A 24331-nucleotide genomic window follows, 5' to 3' on the forward strand; every position below is an offset into this window, starting at 1 on the left:
AGTCTCTAAGGTGCCACGAGTCCTCCTTTTCTTTTTGCGAATACAGACTAACACGGCTGTTACTCTGAAACCTGTCAAAAGGAATAATGACACTGTGTGACTTTAAATATTTTCTTCCTATTCCTAGTGATGAATTGTGAAATGGAAAAAAAAAAAAAAAGTAACATTCCACTTAAATGACAATGATCGTACCCTGTAATTATACATATTGTGGCCATGCTTCAGATGCATCTTAACCCTGTCAATAACTCAGAGTGCCCTCTTCTGGAATTGCACAGGAATTTGTTACAGACGTGGGATGGGTGAGGTAATACTTTTTATTGGACCAACGTCTGTGGATGGGAGAGACAAACTTTAGAACTACACAGAGCTCTTCTTGTCTCTCTAATAGCCTGGGACCAACACGGTCACTTACAACAACATTACGTACAGCAATAATTTGTTGTTAACCAAGCAGCATCGGGACAGTATGATCCTGAGCACATTTCTGGAAGGAGGACATGTTGTGAACATTGCTCCCTGTTGCATCGGTTGACAACGGTGTGGGATCTGCATGTTTTAATAGACATTCTAGCTGTGTGAGCTGTAACAATCTCTTCTGTTTGGGTCTCAGGCTGTGGCTACACCACAGCGCTTACAGTGGCTGTACGTTGTTAGTGCAGACGCTCTGAGCCGACAGGAGAGAGCTCTCCAGTCCACTTAATTACTCCAGCCCCCGGAAGTGGCTGTAGCTATGTTGATGGGAGAAGCTCCCCCGCCGACATAGCACTGTCCACACCGGTGCTTATGTTGGTGTAACCTATGTTACTCGGGGGGTGGCTTATTCACACCGCTGATCGACATAACTTAAACCCCCCCTCCCCGACCTAAGCTGCAGTGTGTACGTAGCCTTAAATTAGATTTTTTGTAGAGTAAGGATTCTGCTTTCTACATTTGCAGCTCCTTGTTTTCTTCTTTTCCTGCACGAAATACTGCAATAGGACATTCCCCAGGCACTTAATACTGTCCAAGCAGGTCCCCAATCCAATGCTGATTCTGCTCCTATTGAAGGAAATGACAAAACTTCCACTGAGAGAGACAAGGTGGGGGAGGTAATATCTTTTCATTGGGCCAACTGCTGCTGGTGGAAGATGAAAACTTTCAATCTACACGGAGTTCTTCTTCAGGTCTAGGGAAGCTGTGAATAGTGTATCCGGATCTTAACTTCCCCTCAGTTTGGGCTTGGTTTGAGTTCTTCTCTTCTTATAACAATTATAGGTACAAAGGATGGTCTAGCGGTGGATAGCGCTCTGGCCTGGGACTCAGGAGATCTGGCTGCAGCAGAGAGCATATTTTGTTCTCTGTTTGTTCAGCACCAAACACAATGGGGTCTTGATCCATGACTGGGTCTCCTAGGTGCTATGCTAACACAATTAATAAATAATAACATTGTCCCATCCACAGACTTGCTGTGTAAATTTGGGCAAATCACTTAATCTGTCCACACCTCAGCTGCGCATCTGTAAAATGGGGCTAATACTTCCCTACTTCTCAGGCGTACCCACTAATGTATGTTTGTTTGTTTCTAAGAGTAACTCAGTGATACCTTGGTGTAGATTAGCAGCTTGGAAGGTGCACACGGTGCCAGTCCTAAGAATGAAAAAAAACTGAAGTAAACTTCATCTTCGACCTTGCCCCAGCTTCTCGTGCCAACCCACTCCCCCTTTGCTAAGCATCACACCACATTGGTCCCACTCTCTCAGGCCACAAATACAGTGGGAGTGGATCTAGGCAGTGACTAATACGTCACCTCCCTCAGCACATGACACACATATGATTCTGTGATTTGGGGGGCACTAAACATGTCCAGCATGCAACCAGCAGGACACTGTTGCAGTACTAACAGTCTTCCGTCACCAGTTTCCCTTTCTATAACAAACCCACTCAAAAATATAGCCCCTAATTTGCAAATCCAGATCCTGATTTGCAAATCCACTTGACATCCAAGGGGACCAAATCTGGGGACAGATGAGGATAGGTATGGCTACCAGCATAGATAATAGCAGCCTTTGGGCTGCTCTAGCTTCTATCCAGCTGTTCACAATCCTAAGAGGCTCTTCCGGCAGCTGGGAATCACCAGGGCATAGAGATGCCCAGCCATGCCCCTTTTTCACCAGCCATGCTTTCCATGCTGGTTGCTGAGCGGGGATTAGCTTTGCGCCAGAGGGTCGGCATAAGGATATGCATGGTTCGTGTTCTGCTTTTAAGTCTTTTCAACAACTTACTGTTGGAAAATGCTGCAAGGAATGATTAGAATCATTGAGCTTTAGGGGTCTATCCTGCAAGGTGCCTCCATCTGGGAACTGAGGATGTTCAGCAGGTCTCAGGAGGCATCTTGCAATATCAGGTGCTTAGCTTAGCCCACTGTAGAAACAGAGGCCAAGCACTGAATTCAGATCTGGATTCCAATTCTGAACCTCCCACACAGTTCAAGGATGTTTGGGTCCAGGAATATGGTTTTGGCCTATCTTTAATCTCCTCTGGTTTTTGCAGAGGCTTCCTGTTCATAGTAAATATCTCACAACTCTTCTAAAGTTGGACAAAAAGTGGGCATGACATCAATACAGATGCCTCCTTCCAGGAAGAGCAGGGAATTAAGATCGAAGAAGCATTTCTATTCTAAAGGGATATTTACAACTGCTTCGAATTTTTTCACTTTTTACCTTCTGGTATGAAATTTGACCAAGATTTGTTCTCCAGCAAGAACAATCAGTACAAGAAAAGTGCTGTAACCCATCACACCCATGTAGTTCACAAATGCACTTTTGCTGTTGTTTTAGAAAACAGTATGTATTAGAACTTGTCCTATAATGAATTCCCTGGCATATTATTTCATACCCCTGGATATTCACTGTCTGTGTATGACATTATCTAGGCTTTACTATTAGTTGTGGCCAATAGGCTGCCCTCATCTGTCAATGTAATTAGCTCTAGAACAGTATTTTAGGACAAAACTTTGCTGTCAGAATGGTACAGTGGATCATGAATCCAATATTCCATTTTCCAATTCCTGTTGATCTTAGTACAGCAAATCTTGGCCCAAGTATTCAGCTGTTCCAATCTGCACAGAAATCCTACTGACATCCCATGGGTCCCATATGTGCGAGGAGAATATTACACCTGAAAATTCACTGTGCTGATGGGAAATCAGAATATTGCTCTTATCAACCATCTGTCTGCCTGCTGGGATGTCATTCCTACGGGGTCCTACTGCTAACTTTTTCTCTGATATACTCATTTTGAAATTGTCACAGAGCTGTGAGTTTTAAGTAACATCTAACAAAACAGGATCGTGCCCAAGTGAAAAACAGGGTAGGCTTGAATTATCTAAAACCTACAAACCATTTGCTAAAGCGGAATACCCAAAGGAGAGGAGCATGTTCTTAGAAATATTTTCACTCACTAAAGTTGACTTTGCATGCTCATATCAGTGGCTTGAATCTGTGCCACCATTTGTGAGTTTTGAGGTCATCATCCCTAACTGTGGAATTATTTGTGATCCTGCACTTCTGCAGGTGATGTTGCCCTACATGGGGAACATTATTTTCATTCTATCTTAAAGAACTTTCTACATTAAAGACAAATGTGTATTTTTTATTCTGTGAATAGGAAGATAATGTTAGTAGAATATTTGATCTGAGGAGGAAAAAATATAATAAAACACCTTATCAGAGCAAAAACAATTCATACAATCTCAATACAAATATATTTGCTTGTCTAGGTGATTAGCTCTTTGGCATTATTTCTAAATATATAAAAGGGCAAACAATGCTCTGCAGACTGATAAAGAAAGAAAGATGATATTCTCTGCCATATGGTTATACTTCTTGATGTGTAAGATCCAAATCCAAAGCCCAGTGAAGCCAATGGGAGAACACAATTCATACTTATGTATATATAAAGTTTGGTGGTTATCATGTGTTCAAATCACCACAGCAAGATCCTCTTAACCATGTAAGTTACATGGAAAACAACAAATAACCCTCCATATCCATTATACTTATCCTTGTAACTTTTAATATTTTTTGCAATTTTGTTTTAGAGGCATAGCAAAACATTTATTTGCTTTGTCTAAAGGAGAAATAATTTGCGGAAAGAAAACTGATTCTAAAGACATCCATCTGAAACAGAATTCTGCCTAAAAATGGAAAAGCAATTGATTAATTCTAACATTTCAGCAGGAAATTAAAAGCATGGTTGTTAAAATAACCAAAAGTTGTAAATATTTAAAAGTAACTTAAAAGAAACAGGGAAACTATTTTAAAAGTAATCTCTCAGCCTTGTGCACAATGAGAGGACATTCATTTAAATTCTTAATAATGTCTGGTTTAACAAAAATATTACTACATGTTACTTAGTAATGCCCTTTCCTGTTTTTCTTCACCCTTGTTTTGATTTGTCTGAGAAATACACACAAGAATGTGATACACTTTCAATATGATATTCTTTGATGTGTAATGGAAACATCCAGCCACACAAGTTTAAGATTCTCACTCATTGTTAGCTCTTTTACTGTATGTGATCCATCCTGATAGCTGGATTGGCCCTGAAAAACTATGCTTGGAAACCACAGTCATTTAAAAATATAGAATATTAGTTAATTGATTGTAATAAAAAACAAAAGGAAGTGGGAAGGCTGTCTGCCTGCTCTATGCTTTATGGTCCCACAGAGTTTACATTAGCCCTGTGTTTTTCCACTTTCCTTATATGAAATGAACAGCTGTAATTGAAAAGCAAGAAGCTCCATGGTTTATAGAAATAGGTGTTGTTAAGAGCCTTAGCCATCTAATTTTCTTCCTATTGCAGGGCAGGCTTCTATTGTCTGTTCTTTAGAGCTAATTTCTTTTCTGATCAAAAGGCCTACATCATTGAAAAGGTAGTAATGACTATTCATTTGGTTGAAACCTCCATTCTGCAGCCTGCAAAGCTTTATTTAGAAACTGCTATTTCTTTCTAAAAGGAAAAGCTCATTTATGTCCTCTATAATGTCAATTAAAGTTGAATATATTTTAATTATTTATCCTGTAGAGAAACCTTTCAGGATCTCAATTTGCCATGCCTATGATATAGGCTCTAGTATACAACAATATGTGACTGCAGAATGATATCTCAGAGTCTAGGACTAACATGTGTTTTGATTTTAATTTACCACTAATGAATAGTTTACTTGCAACTAATTAGCAAGTTAGATCACTACAATTAGTGTCTGATTTCTTTAATAATATAATTTATAAAAAAGGAGAGAACCGTTATTACTAACAAATAAAGCTGGTTGTTCTGTAAAGAAAACATTCTGCAATAGGGTCTTTTAAATTTAAATGGGTAATACAGAATCATTTGAATTGTTTTAAAAAAATGAAAGCAGCCTTGTCTCAGTTATCATAATCAGTAGGCAAAACCATCATTAATCTATATTGCAACAATCATAGTAAGTAAACATTACTCAATGGAAAGTCTTTTAAAAAGCAGTTTTCTAGGATGACAAGTTACCTTACATTATATTAATAACTTGTCACAAATTAAAACAAACTGAGCCAAAAGTTGTGCTAAGCATTTCAGGGCTATATTAGAATGAAACAGACCAATACAGAATGATCTGGTTACAAGGACCTACATTTTCATTGACTTAGACAGGTAGCAGTAAATATTATTTGTGTCCTAAGGCAGGTGTTTAATGGGGACTTTCCCTTAGTAATTATTGAAGTTATTATTTGTCTCCCTTCAGAAAGAAATGTGTGTGTGTTTTCTAGTTACCAGAGGGCCTCTACTTTATCTTGTAGAGCTTGATTTGGAGGTATCAGTGTTCCCATTTACAGACTCAGTACTTCAAATAGGTTTCAGAGTAGCTTCAAATGTCAGTGAAAAGTTCTCTTGCTGCGAGATCCATACACATCTATACATTGAGAACATATGTGGATCAGACAGATAAATAAATATAGAGATCTGTCAAGCAAGAAGATTTTGTTTTCACGTGTCCCTTTTTCACACTCACGTATCTACCTGCCTTTGCTACTCTTTAGCTTAGTCATGGGTAGGCTGAGTGAGTCAACTCAAATCAGAGCTGTACGTACCAAAAATAATTATTCGGTATGACTCCTGCTTTCCGTTTTAGCTGCTATGTGTTTCCAGTGCCTTTCCAATATAGATTCCAAGCTTTGACTCCTGAAAACCCTGACCGGTTTCGGAAGCAATGTTTCTGGGGCCAGCTAAACATCTTGCACCCTACCTTGCAGAAGCACGTGCGAGGCAGAGCACAGGCTGCAGGCAGGGGGCCTGCGGGATAGATCCTTTTCAGAAACTGACATGTAACCGATGATCAGCTCGGTGAGGCACGGTGTCCCCGAAGCGGGAACGTTTGCCTGCGTTATTCTTTCCTCTCCTACTCCGGTGAGAGAGGCCGTTTGCCTGAGTCAGACCAGCGGGGTTCAGCCCACCCTGTGAAACAGGCGATCGCTTTGTCTGGGGGAAAGATCACAGGAGGTGCAAATAATAAATGCATTCGCCAGCATCTGATATTCGATTTTTTTTTTTGAAAGCCATGGTGGGCGAAGAGGCTCGCTGCTGTAACTTGCCCGACACAGGGGAACGAAAAATAGCCTGTAAACTGTTATGTAAGATGCCCAGCCTTAAAATGGTTTCAGAGTCGCAGCCCTGTTAGCCTGTAGCCCCAGAAAGAACGGGAGAACTTGTTACAATCGTTGGGAGGGCTGCAATGTGTTCACCTCATTGTATCCCTCCCAGCAAATTTCATCCAAGACTCAGGATAGATTTTCTCATATCTCTTTAACCAGAGCAGGGGCTGACTTAATAAGCACTTTTGCTTTTCTGGCTTACTGGAGTGTCCGTTTTCCAGAGCTACTTTCCTTGTTCAGAGCCCTACGAGTCTCGTCCTTTCCCTAGGGCTCGCAGAGCTAAGCCAGTCCAATGCTGGTGGTCCCATTACAGCTCTGTTAATTAGTAACTGGGGAGAACCCTTATTAGCAACCCCCAGCCCTACCCCATCCCTCCCTCCTTCTGAAGCCAGCCCCGTGAAGCGATTACCGCGAGGAGCAGTTTGTCAAAGGCTAATAAACAAATTCCTAGCGAACACCTGAATGAGCAAGGTTCAGGAACACCCAATTAAGAAATGTGGCTCCTGGTTGGTTTTTTTTTTTTTTTTTTTTTTTTGTGACAGTGGAAACACGCTGGTATAGAAAAGGGGCTATTCAGCAAAGGCTCTGAGAGGTCTGTTTGCAGCCAGGCATTGTTGTCAGAGGCCAAATAAAAGTTCAGCTGGGGGAGGGGGGGAAGAGAGAGTGATTTAAAAACATTTCACAGTGTCTCTCTCAATATGCTATAAAGGGGTCATTGAAAAGCAATATATTTGTATCCGAAGGGTGCCGGACGCATTTGTTTCCATGCAGCAATTTAAAAGAAAAAGTTAGTTTCCAAATTATGTTAATAACCTGCTTATTCAGTTTCCTGCATATAAGAGCAAGCCCATGGCAATAATAATTGCTAATAGATTAGCTACATCCCGATGCTAACAGAGCTCTTGGCAAGATCACAGAATAAGGAAGTTTATAGTGCTTTGTCGGAGCTAGTCAGTTCCATACACCTTGATGTGCCAAAAAAGACCGCGTCCCTATTAAAGATCACCAAGAGTGGGTCTAACACAGCACGTGGACACCTGTAAATCTTTTTATTTCATATATTAGAGGATGAACCAAAATATCCATCATCTATATTTTATATCTATAGACAGATACACCGTGTGTGTGTGAGAGAGAGATTCATGAAATGTATAACCCACATAAAACCACGCTGAGATTTTAATTGACAAAAGCATGAAAATTTTGCCTTTGAAAGTCACAAATATATTTGATCTCAAAATATCACAAAACAATCATTAGATTCATTTGTACTCGGCTTTTTGGACACTTTTCATGTTGCCCAGCGGAACATGTGACCGCAGATCACCTCTAACTTCACTACTTTCCGGTAGGGATGGAAATAAAATCTCAACCGAAATTGATCACTCTGGGGGCCAAGAGGCTTTGGGGCAGACGCCCCCATTTCAGTGCGGGAATCTTGCTTAAAAACCGGATGCGATTGTGATGTTATTTCTTTAATAAAAAAGATAAGTTTCTTCAAACCTGTCAAGGAGTTGTAATTTACAGGTCGCATTAATGACTGGTGGGTCAGGGCATAGCTTTGACTGGACCCGATTCTGGTGGTGAGAGAGACACGTTTGGGGGCTTCCAGAGAGCTCTTTTTCAGGGGCGTGTAATCTCGAAAGCTTGTCTCTTTCACCAGCAGAAGTTGCTCCAGTAAAAAAATATGACCTCACCCACCTTCTCTCTCTAATATCCGGGACTAACACGCTACAACCACACTGCGGGTGATGCCTGTGATTGGTGTGAAACGGACAAAGTCATGTTGACACGTGCATCCCCACATGTGGGTGCTTGGATCTCGTTAAAAGTTTGGCGTTGATGTAGGAGTGATTTCGCCCCCACCAGGGCCGCGCGCTGCTCCGCTTTTGACGAGTGTGATTACACCGGCCAAAGCGCTTTGCTTGTTCTGAGCCCACCCTGCACCTTGCTAGGGGGATTCTCAGCGTTACCCAGTGGTCAGTCTATATGCTGACGAATTAAAGGGCTCTCTGCTATAAACCTTGGCTGGTCTTCTTGATCTGCAGCATTCCCGGCTCAAAGATCAGGGATAGCCAGGTTAGTCTGTATCCACAAAAACAACAAGGAGTCAGGTGGCACCTTAAAAACTAACAGGTTTATTTGAGCATAAAGCTTCGGCTCAAAGAGACTTTATTAACAATGTTTTCAGCTCCCTCCCTCCTTCGCCACTGACTAGACCCACTGGGTGCTGCGTACTTGTAACTAGTGACTAGACCCGCTGTAGTTGCTGCGTGGTCAACTTTACAGAAACTTCGTGGGGGACGAATTCCTACGGGGTCTTCGCTTCGTTCCCAAACCCCGCGGCTGGGGCAGGCAAGGGGTTCGATCCCCGAGCAGAGCCCGGGGAGGAGAGAAATCAAGAAGGCAGATCGGTTGCAGGAAGCTCGGGAGATGGGGACTGAATCCGGTCCAGAGTGGCTAACGGCTTGTTCTGCGCATATCGCTGCAGGCAGACTAACGTTTGGGTCTTGCCGTAGCTTTTGGCTGAACGCCTCCTTTTCCTTTCCTTGCGGGGGGACAGAGGGGAGGGCAGGGTTTGGGCCTTTTAAAGCGCTCTGAAGAGCGATTTAAAAAGCAGCGTGGATCCGGTCCTGTGGTTCTCGTGACAGTCCAAGTTTAACACCTTTCCTCTCTGTAGCCCTGGATTATCCCCAGCAGCACCCCCACCCCCCGCATATTCACTCTCGCCATTGACCAAGCGCTGGTCCCGATCCTGCTAGGATGTAAGCACGTGCTTGAGCGCGTGGAGTCCCGCTGGAGCCAGTGGGGACCGCTTTCAGGATCGGGGCCGTTATTCGGACCCGCTTCTACCTGCAAACATGAGGGGTGACTATGCGGGGGTCCTGTCCCCTTCACTGAACGGACGCGGGTGGGGTTGGGGGAAGGGCCGAGACCGTGTTGCCGGTTGAGGCCCAGAAGGGGCGACACCGGGGAGGCAGCCTGGCTGGAGAGTGGGCAGGGCCCAGTTCGGGGTGGTACTGGGGCCGGCCGGACCTGGCGCTTTGTCCCGCCGCTGTGCCGGGCGCCGCTCTCCGGTCACCAGTAAAGTGCATTGGTGTCAAAAGGACTGGCAGAGCCCGTCTGATTCCTAACCGCTGCTTTCTGTCTCTCTTCTTCCCTCGTTTTATAATCTGCAGCTCAGAGACGGGAAGGGAATGGGATTACTCCGCTAATTTTACAGCGCATTCATCGCTAATTCCGAGATTGGCCACCCCAGCTATTCCTTGCCATGGGGCATTGCGAAGTTTCTTTTCAAATAGTCACCCGATCTTCTGGCATTAAGAATCAGACAGGAGTCACCTGTGATAACAGCTTGGCAGGGGGAAATATTTTCAGTCACATGAAAAGAAGAACGGGATAGATCAGAATGATATTTACTTTCTAAATCAGCCTTTTTATTGTTAGGACAGAAGAGATAGGTGATGTCTCCTGGAAAACAAATTTGCCTTGCTTTGAAATAATCTGCAGAGTAAGGGTGGCACCGGTTGTTGTCTATCTTTGGATACAATTGTTTAAATACCATTGATTTCACTTTGGTCTCACCCTGGCACAGGGCAAAGTAAAATACAGGATGAAGTTAAATCTGAAATTTAAAATTGTTGCCAGTTTTCATCGGGTTCACTTTTCGCCATTCAAACAAAAGAGCTTTCATACAATGTTCCTATAATTTCAACTACTTACTGATTATTCGTTGCATACATATAGTCAAGATCATTAAAACACACAGTTGTTGGCAGGACTAAATAGCTAACTAACCAGAGTTCATTTTAATTTGTTTAAACGATTATTCAAAGCACAGAAGTGTAAACACCCGAGAATCGTTCTCACATCAGAGCCGGTCATATTTTCGATCTGTAGTTGACTAATCAAAATATTTGGCACTATTGATTAAAATCAAGGGGATTACAGCTGTCAAATCTGTTGCCAAACGTGGGGAAAATGTGCTTGAAATAATATCTTTATAGAGCTAAAATATGTAGATATGATCATGTCCTTTAAGGAGGTTATATTTCGGGAGTCATATTTTTCAAAACAACCAACCAAAGGTTAATTCCCCCATAGCATAAGTAAAAAGAACAGGAGGACTTGTGGCACCTTAGAGACTAACCAATTTATTTGAGCATGAGCTTTCCTGAGCTACAGCTCACTTCACGGGATGCACGCAGTGGAAAAGCATAAGCAGTGTTTGTTTCCACGTCGATTTTCCACCCTCCAACAGATGATCATTTGCCAGAACAGAATAACACTTACTGGATTACCAAATACACAAACAGTTTAGATCCCACTGAGTCTGCAAATCAAACCTCGGCACCATTCACCAATATCAAAGTGGAAGTTTTCTTTATTGGGTTTTAAAGTTACATCGTTTTGTTCCCCCACCGGTAGAAGCGGCGAGCGGTGGCGGGGCTGGCAGACTGCGTTTGTCGGCTGTGCTCAGGGAGTCAGGTGGCGGGTTTTCTGGCGCTCCGGGGCTGGCTGCTCACTGCGCGGGTTCCTGCGAAAGTGAACTGGCTCTGGTTTCTTTCGCGGCGCGAAGCGAGCTTGAGGACTACGGTGCTTTGGTAATTTATGTATTTAATATGCGTATATCCCAGGGCTTCAGTGCGAACCAGGACACTGACCCAGGGAGGTCCCCTCTTCCTTGTGAATTAGCATCATTATCTTTATTGTCTCTCTTTTACAACAAGAAATTGGGTGCGCGGTGCATCTCCTCGGGGTAACGGCGCTCGGGTCAGACGATCTTTAAGTGCCAGTCGTTTTTTAGCCACTCCTCCCCCGGTAGAGTGGTTCCCGGCGCCCACGCCGCAGTTTGTTCACACACCGATGTCAATCCGCAGTGATCCCCCCGCTCCCCCCCTGGGCGCAGCTGAGAACAAACTCTTTAGGGTCTCAACCCGTTGAAAGCTCTTGTTCACACTGCGTGCACAGCTCAGCCCTCCGCCTTCCCCGTGTAGCCCTTGGGTTTTGTTTCTTGTTCTGGGTTTGAGCAAAGCAAACTGGGGGATGCAGGGGACGGAGGGGGGGGCGGGGAGGATGCGGTCACACAGCAGAGGAGCACGGCTCTGATTCCCCCCCCCCGCCCCCTTGTGAGGTAGGGGGCCGGAGGGAGCGCTGAGGCGGCTGCAGGAGCGCTATGCCTTTAAGAAGCTCCTGACCCGAACTGTCCTCGCAGGTGTGGGTGCTGGGGGGAGGGGGGCAGAGAAAGAGAGAAAGGGGGCGGTGGAGGAAAGCCCTTTGATTGACAGCCCCCGCGAGCCTCCCCCACAAAGTTTCCTTTCACTCCAAGGGGACTTTGCTGTTGCCATGAAAACGGATTTTGGCAAGCGCCCCTCCCCCCCCCGGGGGGGCAGCCAACTGGAAAAAGTAAAGTGGCAAAGAAAGGAAAGGAGGTGGGGGGCTGGGAAGTGCATGCCAGGTTAGCCCCCCACCCCGTCATGCACCCCACTTCCAAGCTACCGGGAGTCCGGTCAGAATCCAGACAACCAGCCCCCCCCCCCGCCTCCCAGCTTGGCAAGCCATGCTGGGGGCCATCACTGGGCTTCAGAGTGGGGCTGATGTGTCCTTGTGTAACCCGAACAACAAAGAGCCTTGCGACGAGGGGGGGGGTGCATTTGTAGCGTAAGGGGAATTGCAGCACCCCCTCCCTTTGATCGGAGAGCCAGGATCCGCCGCCACCCTTCAAGATGCCCGGGGGAGAGCAGGGGAGTGGGATCCCCTTCCCTAGGGAGAGCTGGGGTCGCCCCTGCCCTGGATCCCCCATCAACGGCGCGGCGGGGGCGGGGGAGCTTAGCTCCGCTGCGGCACCCCCCACCCCCAGCCCGGGTCATTCCGGGGCTGCTCGCTCCCCAGGCACTGGGCTGGGCAGGCGAAGTGGGGTGGAAAAGCAGCTCCGCTTCCCCGCCATCGCGACCCCCTTTGTGCCCCGCACACGCACGGAGCCCAGGGACCCCGCCGCCCCGGACAGCCCCCGCCGCGGGCAGCTGAGGTTCAAGCCCCGCCCGCCTCCCCCAGCAGGACACCCCCTTGTGCGGCCCGCGCCCCGCAACCAGCAGCGAGCAGGGGGCGGTTTGCAGCGGGATGCCCCTGCCTTGGGGGGGGGGATGAATCTAAAACAAACCCGACCAAAAGTTGCCCCCTCCCCAAGATCCGCAGGGGGTAACGTGGAGGGAGGGGCCGTACCCCTTGGTTTCGGGGGGGGTGGAGCGCCAGGCCCGGGGGGGGCGGTGCGAACGGGAGCCCCCTAAATTGCCAACTTTTTTTTTTTTTTTTTTAAACCAGCTGGTCAATTAGCATCCGTCAGGGCCTGTCGGGAGCCGCGCGCTGATTGGCTGCCGGCTGCTCATTTATAGGCCGTCAATCATCTCCCCCCAGCACTGGGAGCGCACCGAGGAGACGGCCAGAGGGGGGGAAGCGCCCGGCGAGCCCCGAGTTTGGCCGCTTGCAGCAGCCCGCGAGCCCAGGGAGGAGGAGGAGGGGGGGAGCCGCACCTCGCAGCCGCCCGGTTCCCCGGCCTCACTTGCCCGCCACGCTGGCGCACCTGCTGCCGGCCCCGGCCATGTACAGCATGCTGGAGGGCGAGCTCAAGAGCCCCCAGCCCGCCCCGGGGGGCCCGGCGGGGGCTGCGGGCAAGGGCGGCGGCGGCGGCGGCGGGGGAGCGAGCGGCGGAGCCGGGGCGGACCAGGACCGGGTGAAGCGGCCCATGAACGCCTTCATGGTGTGGTCGCGGGGCCAGCGGCGGAAGATGGCCCAGGAGAACCCCAAGATGCACAACTCGGAGATCAGCAAGCGCCTCGGGGCCGACTGGAAGCTGCTGAGCGACGCCGAGAAGCGGCCCTTCATCGACGAGGCCAAGCGGCTGCGGGCCGTGCACATGAAGGAGTATCCGGATTACAAATACCGGCCCCGCCGGAAGACCAAGACCCTGCTGAAGAAGGACAAGTACTCGCTGCCCGGCAACCTGCTGGCCCCCGGCGGGGCCGGCGCCGTCAGCAGCCCCGTCGGGGTGGGCCAGCGCCTGGACACCTACGCCCACATGAACGGCTGGAGCAACGGGGCGTACTCGCTGATGCCGGAGCAGCTCAGCTACGGGCAGCATCCGGCCATGAACAGCCCCCAGCTGCCGCAGATGCACCGCTACGACATGAGCGGCCTGCAGTACAGCCCCATGATGTCCACGGCGCAGTCCTACATGAGCGCGGCTTCCACCTACAGCATGTCGCCCGCCGCCTACGGCCAGCAGCCCGGCACGGCCATGAGCCTGGGCTCCATGGGCTCGGTGGTGAAATCCGAGCCCAGCTCGCCGCCGCCGGCCCTCGCCTCCCACTCCCAGCGGGCCTGCCTGGGGGACCTGCGGGATATGATCAGCATGTATCTCCCGCCCGGGGGGGATGCCACAGACCCTTCCAGCCTGCAGGGCAGTCGGTTGCACAGTGTCCACCAGCACTACCAGAGTGCCGGGACTGGGGTCAATGGCACTGTACCGCTGACTCACATCTGAGACTGCTCTGCCGTCAACCCAACCTCACCCCGCTCCTGGGACAGCTGGCTGCTCGCTTGAGCAGACTGGGACTCAATGCACCTCCCCGGGAAGACTTTTTAAAAGGAAGGTTCGATGTCGCGTGTGTTTTTTGTACAAAAAGAAATGGGGTGTGGGGGGGGGGGAGGGGGAGGGTGTGTGGACTGGTTTTCTCTAACAGAGCACAAATGTCTCCTGGGAAGTTTTAAAACCGCAGCCACTTCTTTCCTGGTTTCTGATAGGTTGGCGCTCTCTCTCTTCTATTCTTTTTTTTAAAAAATTTTTTTTTTTGCAAAAGCCGTTTTAAAGGTCTGGTCTATTTCAGTTTGAGTGTAGCGGTGGAATGGAAACGTGGCGGGCTTTTCTTCCAGATCAGATGTTTACATTTTTGTCGCCTTTTTTTTAAACAAAATAAGTGTCCCTCTCCCCCGTGTCCTGCTCCAGGTTTAATCCGAATCGTGTAGCTTCCACGACCTCGAAGAAGAAGGGAGGGAGAGGGGGGAAAGCTGGGCGGCTCACTAATGCAAAGTCTTTTTTTAACTTATAGTAAGTTTGTGTGTTTGGGTTGTGTGTGGTGTCCCTCCCCCCCCCCTCAAGCTTATAAACTTCTGTAACTCGGTTTGTGAATTTCACTGTGACGCCGTTTTGACCCTACCACGCCAGAAACGCTTTAGTTTGTCTCTCCGGTTTCTTAAAAGACTTCAGCCTGTGAAACGCTCCTTCTCCCCCCACCCCGAATAAGAGAGATCAATAAATTTTATAACGGGCACCTCCCTTGTCTCCTGGCGATTTGTACGGGGCGGGGGGGTGCAGCCCCACGGTGCCCTGCTCAAACTCTCAGTAAGTGCCGCCCTCCAGCATGTTACTTGGGACACATGTAAACGGCGGGGCTAGAAAACAGCGCGGTGAGGTCTAGACCGGGGTTTGACGCGCGGAACTCAACAGGGCCGTGTGAAGGCTGAAGTCCGCTTCCCGGCCCGGTGAACGCTTAAAGCGAATGCTTTAAACCCTGCCCCTCACCTCTGGCAGTCCCGATCTCTCCTCAACCAGGCGCTGTGTGGTTTTTTTTTTTTTTTTTTCGGGGGGGGGGGGAGAGTGGGCCCCTTGGGTTTAGTTTCTCGTGCCGGGGAGGGGAATAGGGTTTAGGAAGCAGAGCGGGTGGCGATTTATATACTCACCGCCCCTCGCTTCCTTTTAAAAGTAGGAGCCACTTGTTGACTCTCCAAAGAGGCGTTTCGCGTTCCTAGCTGGCCGGCTGCGTGCTGCGGCTGAAAGGTGCCGCTTTAAATTCTGTCTGGGGGGGGGGCTGTGCACCCAGGAAAGGTGGGCTGAGCTCTCTTCAGCTGGGAGAAATCTTTATTCGATTGTATTCAAAATCCTGTCATCTTTTCGAGCGGGCGGTTCTCGTGTTTTTAGTCTGCACCAAAATCCAGCACGCTCTTGGCGGTAGGGTTCGCGGAACAGTTAACCGGTTCCCACTTCGTTTATCCTAAAAATACAGCAGTTAGCTCCTCCCTAAAGTCGTTTTGAAATGATAGGAGCACGGTTTGTGTGTAAATCGAGCTGTCCTGCCGACTCCGTGTGTTTTTGAAAACCGAATTAACGCCATTTCGTTCGCACAGTAATTCACTCCTGGGGCTTTATCAAATTAATACCCAATCTTTGTGTGGGTGTTTCTGTTTTTTAATTTAAGTGATGTTGCGTAAACTCATTTTCTGCTCCTTTCGCGTTTGGCACCTGTTACTCTGTATGTCTCAGGGCAGTGGGAAAACAAAATCTCTCACGTGCCTTGAGTGTTTTACGCCAACCTTGCTGTGCCTACTTCGCTCTTCTGCGTGAGAGAGTTTTATTAGCCAAAGCTGTTGGAAAAACACGAATCCTGGCGTTTACACGAGGCTGGTTCGAGCCTGGTCTTTATCAGCCTCTTAATTTTGACTCATCGCCAGTCTCTAGGTGGCTTTCCTAAGGGAAAGAAGGAGTTTGGAAAAAGGGGGTCTCCTTTTGTGACGATCACAGAGCGCTAAACTCCACTTTCTCTGGGCTTCGCTGCATGGCACAGGAGTAAGGTTAAAATATTTCCCCTCGCCTCTCAAACAAAAAGCTGTGAAGAGCGTTTCCCCTTCCAAGCTGCATTTTACCCACTAGCGGTAATTTCCCACCCAACTCAAGAAGTACGAGTCTCACGAGGAGGCTCGGTAATTCATTTCAGACTTTTCCCTGCCGCCAGAGTTTGCCTGGTCACCGACCGAAGTCTTTTAAACCCTCCTTTCGCAAGAGGAGCGCGGGGCCCTGGCTCTGCTCGGGGCCAGAAGGGGCTGCAGCGCTCTGGTCAAGGTCGCGGGGTTCCCCCCGCGTTTGGGGGGCTCCCTGGTAAGGAGCGCACGAGTTTATTTTTAAATAGGAGACACCTGCTTTATACTGAGATGTCCCCTAAACTCAGCGGCCCCTTGCGCCTTCCTTCCCGGGGCTGGTGCTGAAGGAGGTTGGTTTTTATTTTCCCCACTCCTGGGGCAACACCCTCTCCGCGCTCGATTAAAGAAACCAGGCCGCCTGATGCTAATAACTCTTTTAAGAAAAGGGGATTTATTTATTATTTTATTACCCCTCTCCTTGGGGCCCAGCTCCCCCTCGCACCACCTGAGCCTCCTCTGTTTTGTGCTTGTTTCTGGAGCAGCGCAGGCAAGGGAAAGTACACCAGACAAAACAAGAGTGGGCGCCAATCTGCCCCCAGGCCCCACCGCCCTCAGCTGTCTGCCGAGGGACGATCTCTCTGCCAGCCCCCGGCCTGCGGCCCCTAAAACACTTTGCACCCACACGTGCTATTAAAATGTTTTGCACAAAATGCATGAGTCAGAAAGGGGGCGGGGGGGAGCTTTTCAGCTTGGAAAACCTGACGCATCTGCTTCTAAACGCAGACACCCCCCTTTCCCTCCTGTACCCTCTCCTTTTCCGAGCGCTCTCCCTACCCATCGCTGCTGGCTTTGAAAGGGGGGCCCTGGGGAAGGGAACCCGCAGTGTGTCACCCCACCATTGGGGTGGAAGCATTCTTGCAAGGAGAGAGCAGCCCTGTCCTCGCCTTTGTAACCCAGGCCCTGGAGCTCCTGGATCGGTGATCAGGGGACAGACAAGGCCAGGCGGGCTGGGCTGCAGCTCTCATCTCTGCTGGGAGCAAACAAGCTGTGCGAAATCAGGATGGTTTTTCTATCGCCCGCGGGCAGAACCGCACAAGCCCTTTTGCGATGAAAGGGTGCGGTGTCCTCCCGCAAGAACGGCTCCCTTCGAAACCAGAGCGCGTGTAATCACACCCGTGAGGACCTTAGACCCAATTCAGATCTAGTGTAAAAAGGTGAAACTCCGCTGCGAGCCATGGGATTACAGCTGCGTGCCCGAGCTCGGAACTACCTAACCCCGCTAATTCTGCCCCGTTATAAGTGGATCTTCACGAGCCGTGGATCCCCCTCTATCCGAGGCTTTCCTAGGCAGCAATTTTTGGCTTTGCCGGCGTAGAGAACCGGCTAGTCCCCTCTCTGCTCCAGGCCGGGCCGTGCTGTTAATTTTTAAGCAGAACTCCTCATTTTGAGTTCAATGGAGAGCGCTCTCCGGAGTGAACACTGACTGGCCTACCTGTGTGTGTCCCCTGGGTGTCCTTTTCTTCCTTCCAGACACAATATTTCTTTTCCTCCCAAAATATTGTTCAGCTTACAGGGGGTTCAACTCACACCGAGGTTCCCAGCGCTCTAGTTTTGGGGGTGGAGGGGAATCTTCCCTTTTTCTTGTAGAAGAGGGATACGGAGCCAGGCTTATGCAAGGGAGGAAGGCGGAAAAATTACCCCCAAGAGTGGGGGGGGGGTGCTGAAACTGCCCCCATCACACTGGCATGTCCCAAACCTGAGGGTACAGTATCAAACTGAAAGGGAAAACTTGACCGGCAGCTTTTCATCTTTCCTGGGGGCTGCCATTTCTCACGCTCCGTCTCACACACACACACACACCCCCCAGCTCCCCAAACAAACAAAATAACTCTGTAAAATTGGTTCTTAGGCAAAGGTGGAGGGGCAAATGCTTTCCTTGCACACAACTAAGACATTTTGCTTGTGCTGGGATATGCTTTTAAACTTCAAATTTACTCTGAACAGAGGCACAGATTCTGATCTCAGACAGGCCAGCATGTCCCTTTAGGAACCCCTTGACTACTCCGGATTCACGCTGATGTCACAGGGTTCAGCACATTGTCAGTGAGGGCTGGTGCTTTGGAAATAGGAGAAATCGGATTAACAAATTAAACTGTAAACAGTTATAAGTGCTGCAGAGAACTCACCAATGGACCTAATCCTGACAGGTACTGAGTATCTTCCCCTCCCACTGAGCGTTTATGGTCCCTGAAATGCTTAATCTCTATATACTCATTAGATAATCAAAAAGAAAAGGAGGACTTGTGGCACTTTAGAGACTAACAAATTTATCTGAGCATAAGCTCTCCTGGGCTACAGCTCACTTCATCGGATGCATTCAGTGCATTTTCCACTGAATGCATCCGATGAAGTGAGCTGTAGCTCACGGGAAAGTTTATGCTCAAATAAATTGGTTAGTCTCTAAGGTGCCACAAGTACTCCTTTTCTTTTTGCGAATACAGACTAACAGGGCTGCTATTCTGAAACCTGTCATTATATAATCAGGTGTTTTCACAGTGAAAATCTGCAGCCTTATTCCCCTGTACCATTTCTTTCAAATCCAGCGCAGGTGAATCCAGCATCCCTGGCTAAATGGATAGAATATCAGCAGTGTCTTGGTTAATAGTGTTAGCATTTAAACGTGGTAACAATATTTAACCTGCTGCGTTAACAACCTGTTGAAAGGAAGAGGGAAAATTACACTGGGTGCTGCTCTGTCTGCAGATTCCAAAATACCTGCAGCATCTCGGGTTACATTTTGAAAACTATTTCCTCCCCCAAAGGGCTGTAAAGTGCATTTGATGTAACAAAAACAGTAAGGGAAACTCCTTTTTCAATTTAAAAATTAGGTGTGGGTAGGAGGTAAAAAATAATGGAAAATTAGCAGAGGGATCAATCATAAAGGCACTGGTGAAGAATGTCTGTAGGATTTTTAGGTTTCTTTTTTCACTCACTTTCTCTGTTTCTAACGCTCCTTTATGTAGGGAGAGATGAATGTTAAGTTCAGTGTGAAAAGGCATTTGATTAACAGACATAAATCTAAAGTATTCGTTAGATCAGGGTATTTCCATATCAGAAATGAGAGGAAGAAAATGTACTTCTTTAAGATCACTAAGCCTATATATTGGCTACAAAACACCTCCATTAAAATGTTCCATCTGTCTATGTTAAATGAAGAAAAAAACAGATTCTTTAACAGGCATGAATAAAACTGCAGAAACAAAATAATATGACTGCTTTGAGGCTCTGTCCAACTTGTGAGCACTTTAGTACCAATTATTCTCTACAAGAGCCTGCCTGTCTGAATGATGTGATCACTTTGACTGTCCCCGTGTGCCTATTTAGGGCCTAATCCTGTTTCCACTGGAATCAATGGCATACAATGGTTCAGAATCAGTCCCTTTGTGTCTGGGATGCTGGAAGGAAAAAAGAAAAACTTTAAAATCTTTGCAATAGAGATTTTTGAAATTTGGATGCATTTTCTTTTGTTTTTGACAAGTCTTCTGCAGTGAAGAAGGGTGGCCTTTTGGTTAAGGCCTTGTCTACATGGGGAAATTGACCAGACTAGCTATTTTGGAAAAGGCTAGGCCACAGTAGCTATTCTGGAATAGCTCCCAGGGTGACTTTTTATTGTTACTGCTGAGTGCAGTAATTATTCTGGAATAAAGTGACTTTTGTTCCAAAACAGAGTCCACATGGGGAGCTATTCTGGAGTCACTATCCCAGTCAATTTCTCCTCAGGAGATCAGGGTTCTGTTCCCTCCTCTTCCATAGATCTGTGACTTTGGACAAGCATTAATCTCTCTATGCCTGTAAATCCTTCCCTACTTCACTGGGACACTTTGAGAATAAATCTATAAATACCTGGAGTGCACTCTGATACTGCTCTGACAGAGGCTATATAAATACCAAACCAGATTAAATTGAATTCATTTACCTTTATTTGAGAGAGGGCAGCCAATCTCAGGAGGCTTGTCTAGATAAGAAATCAATGCACCGTTGCCGCTGAATTGATTTTAAACTGGGTTTACACCAGGTTAGTTGAATTTGGAAAGTTACTAGATGAAGCTAAACCAGTTTAAGTGTGCTTTAACCTGGTTTAAGTATGTCTACATTTGAGGTTAGCACTCGTGTAACTAACTAAAAAATCCCATGCATACACCAGCCCAAAGAAGATGAGCCGGGTGACCTGGAGTCCGGAGAATAAGGGGAAATTCAACAGTACTGTAACTTGTGAGTTTGTCATTTATATTTTTACTGCCGCTTGTGACTGAGCCTTGGCAAACTTTTCTATTTGCCTCTCTAGCAGAATATCATGTGTCTTTCTATACCGCCCATAGGAAAGAACTCTGTGTAACCGTTTTTGTGCAGTACTTTCTGCTGTGTGCGTTCGCACCAGGTTGAGATTGTTAATTTCATACATCCCCATTCACGGCATGTTGTACTGATTTCACAAATGATATAAATATATTTGACACAAAGGGAAGAGTCGGAGCATAGCTGTGGCTGTTTGTTAGTCATGTTTAGCGATTGTTCTTGAATGCCCTACACAAGAAAAACGTCTCTCAGAAGTCAATGGGAACTTTACCTGAGTAAAGAGGTCAGGTTTAGCCCTTTGGTGTTGATTTCATTTTCACTGTACTATAACAAATTCTCTTGACAGAAAAGTCCCATATTATTAAACCAAAATTAAGAAGAAATACTTCTGCCTACAGTTCTTTTATTTAGACTCACTGAGCACATTTCATTTCATGGGCACTCTGTACGTTGCAAAGTGACACTTGAAAGTCCTTGATACAAATGTGAAGAAGAAATTATGTTTTATACTTTCCATATTGGGGCAAAGAGGAATTGTTGTTTTGTGAACATCAGTATATAAAGCATTTGTTTTCTGAGTCTCTTTTCTGAGCTGTGCAAGGCTGGGAGAGCATTGTCTAAGCATGAATTAATTCTCACTTCCTTACAACATTGTATTAAGCTGCAGTAAAGAAATCAATAAAAATGTGTGTGTAGCTGTCTTACTTTACGTGTGCATATGTACATATTTATGTGTAGTCTTACAAACTTGCACCATGAGCTGCATGAGTGACTGAAGTAACAAGAGGGTCCCCTCGCTGCACTCCGTGCTATGAAACTGTCTTTAAAAACAGTTGACTCTATTGTGTATTACACAAAGGGATTTTTTTTAAGCTGTTCTCAGGACTAGGGTTCTGTGTGGTTTCTCCTTCTACCCCATTTGTGTCATTGTAGCACAGTTCTCTCCCAACAAACTCTGATTTTCGAAAGTTCAAAGGCTGGATTCTTACTGGGATTCTAAACCCTCTTTGCGCAAAGGGGAAGTCTTCACTGCAGAGCAATTGACACTTGGGTAAGCCTAACCCGGGTGTGAGCAGGAAAGCAACACACATATCAGTCATCACAGAGGGGCCGCACTGCAAAGCCATATTGGAGTTGCTGAGCCCAGACTGGTGCTGCTGTCCCTTTTGTGGAACACTAAGACGTCTGGGGTCATATGCCATGGTTCTTAGTGCTTCACTGCACTGCAGTGCTCTAGGCTTCCTTCTGAAGTATATTGTGGGAGAACTTAATGGTCTTTCTGGGGCCCCTCTGTGGCACGGATCAAGCTCAGGACCCTAACCTGTTCCAATGGTTGGCACTAATTCTGGTCTCATTTTGGCAGCAGGAGGCAGATGCAGGTCAGGAGACATGGTGGTGAGGGGGGCGGATTTCAGCAGTGGCTTGTCCCTCTGAAAAGGCAGTGATGTGCCTTGGTGAGGAGATCATGCAGGCTGCATGCAAACATGGAGCAGTGGAGACAGCTGATGCAGGCAGGCCGTACTAGCTGTGGAATCTTCCTGTGCTGACCGGCAGTTCTGGACCAGAACCACAAGCAGAGTGCGGTGACTACGTTGTCCTGCAGAGCTTGCGATGGCCGGTAGTAGTTCCAGAACTTCTGAGGAACGCTCCCCAGCCTTTCAGTGCCGGTACCTGCAGATGAGGGAGTCTGTGCTAGTCCAGAAGTGGGTTGCTATTGCCATCTGGAAGCTGACTATTCCGGATTGGTACAGGTCAGTGACTAATCAGTTTGGAGATGGCAAGTCAGCTGTGAGTGCAGTGGTGATGGAGGTTTGCAAGGCAATTATTGCAGCAGTTCACCCTCGGTGAAAGCAAAAGCCCTGAAACGGCAGTGGACTTTGAGCAAACTGACTTCCTGAACTGTGCTGGAGTCATGGAGGACACATGTATCCATTGTCTGCCCCCTCCAAGGTGCATGTGGCTTTGTAAACTGGAAAGGATGCTACTCAAGCATTATGTGGGCCTTGGCCAACAATAAAGGGAGGTTCATGGACTCCACTGTTGGACACAGGGTGGGGTATTTTGGAGGACTGGCATTTTCAAACTGGTACAAGCTGGGATTTTATTCCCACCCAATCATATGGACATCAAGGGTTGTGTGTACCCACTGTTACTGTGGGAGACCCCACGTATCCTCTACTGCCCTGGCTCAGGAAGCCCTGCCCTGATGTGAGAGCACCAAGTAGAAAAGGTTTAATTACACCCTGAGCGGGATGGTGGTGGAATGTGCCTTTGGCTGATTGCAGGCAGGATGGCACCGCCGACAAATCCATGTGGACCCCAGTGCGTAATGCCATTGTTGTTGGGGTGTGCTGTGACTGCACAAGGGAAGCGAGGAGCAGGGGGAGAACTTTGCCCTGTGCTGGATTACAGGTCTGGTATAGACAAACAGAAAGTGCACCCTAACTGGGGCTGGGTCAAGAGAACGAGGGAAGTAAGGGATACCCTGTGTGCCCCCGTCTTTGGGATAAGGGATAGTGTGAGCACAACACTATTATGCTGTACCAATTGAATGTTTTCTGCATTGTAAATCTGAGACTTTATTCAAATCTCTGCTTTGAAGTTCCCGTCTTTTTACTGTTTCCCAAACACTCATGCGCCGAGGTATTGAACAGCAAAGCAATTGATTAAAAGTCAACAACACAGGCAATCCGGCTGCCACAAACCAAACCAATGAGCAAAGAAAGCAAACCAGAGAATAAAACCCAGGAGAGCAATGTCCCCTGGAATGGACTTGCCCATCATCAGTGTACCTGTTCTCCTTCCCAGGATGCACTGGGGTGGAATGTATTGGGTGAACCTATCTACCCATGTGCACTTCCCTCCAGGGACTGCATTGACTGGCTCATTCCCTGTCTAGAATTACCCAGTAGCTGCACGACGTGGTAGCGTAGAGGGGAGGTCATTGGAGCAGGTGGGACTGGGACAGGGTCTTTGGTCTGGGCTAGTGTATTCAGCTGCCTGCGGGTCGTCATGCCAAGCAGCAACTTGAACAGTTCCCTTTGCGACTGGTGATCCTGCTCCTTCATCACCCAGTCGTGCTTGATATAGTCCACTGCCATCTTTTTCTCCATTCCCAGCATGGCCTGCTTCTACCAGTCCTGCTCCAGAGTCTCCCTTTGAACTTGCAAAGGCTGGTCTGACCTGCTGGCAAAGTTCTTCTGCATCTCCTGCAGCAGGTTGTCCAGGGTCGTCTTTCTTTTCCCCTGCGACCTCTCGCTGACTGTCAGGACACCCCGGGCTGGAACAGATGGCCCTGAAAAGCAATGAAACAGCCCATTATTTGCCTGTCAAGGGGGGTGGTGGTGGTGGTGGGGGAGCTTCTCCTCTTCAGCTTTCTGCTCCACAGTAAGAAAAAATGTGTTTGATCTCCTTGACCTACATTCTCCTCCATCTCTGCCCTTATCTGCTCTGAAACTGCTGTCTCCTAGGGTTCCTCCCCACCAAAACAGTGCCAAGGGGGTGGATTAGGAGCACTCAGCCGTATGCTATTGGGCCAGCGAGCCCAAACTGAAAGCACCACCAAACTTGGGGAGGGGGGAGGTTTGTGTATATGGATGGAAGCTGGGTTAGGG

The 24331-nt window shown here is 47.7% G+C and overlaps 1 protein-coding gene across 1 annotated transcript; it reads left to right on the top strand.

Annotated features, from left to right (window-relative positions):
* The first annotated feature begins 13131 nt into the window (after positions 1-13131).
* SOX3 (SRY-box transcription factor 3) lies at positions 13132-14998 on the top strand. Its single transcript, XM_084640327.1, has one exon. The coding sequence runs from the start codon at positions 13270-13272 to the stop codon at positions 14209-14211; it is 942 nt and encodes a 313-aa protein (XP_084496453.1). The 5' UTR covers positions 13132-13269; the 3' UTR covers positions 14212-14998.
* Positions 14999-24331: the final 9333 nt, after the last annotated feature.

Source organism: Lepidochelys olivacea, assembly GCF_965140295.1.
Source record: "Lepidochelys olivacea isolate rLepOli2 genome assembly, chromosome: 9".
NCBI lineage: Eukaryota > Metazoa > Chordata > Testudines > Cheloniidae > Lepidochelys > Lepidochelys olivacea.

Excerpts from the sequence above, each read along its gene's own strand:
- SOX3 (XM_084640327.1), top strand. The coding sequence starts at position 13,270 with ATGTACAGCATGCTGGAGGGCGAGCTCAAGAGCCCCCAGCCCGCCCCG.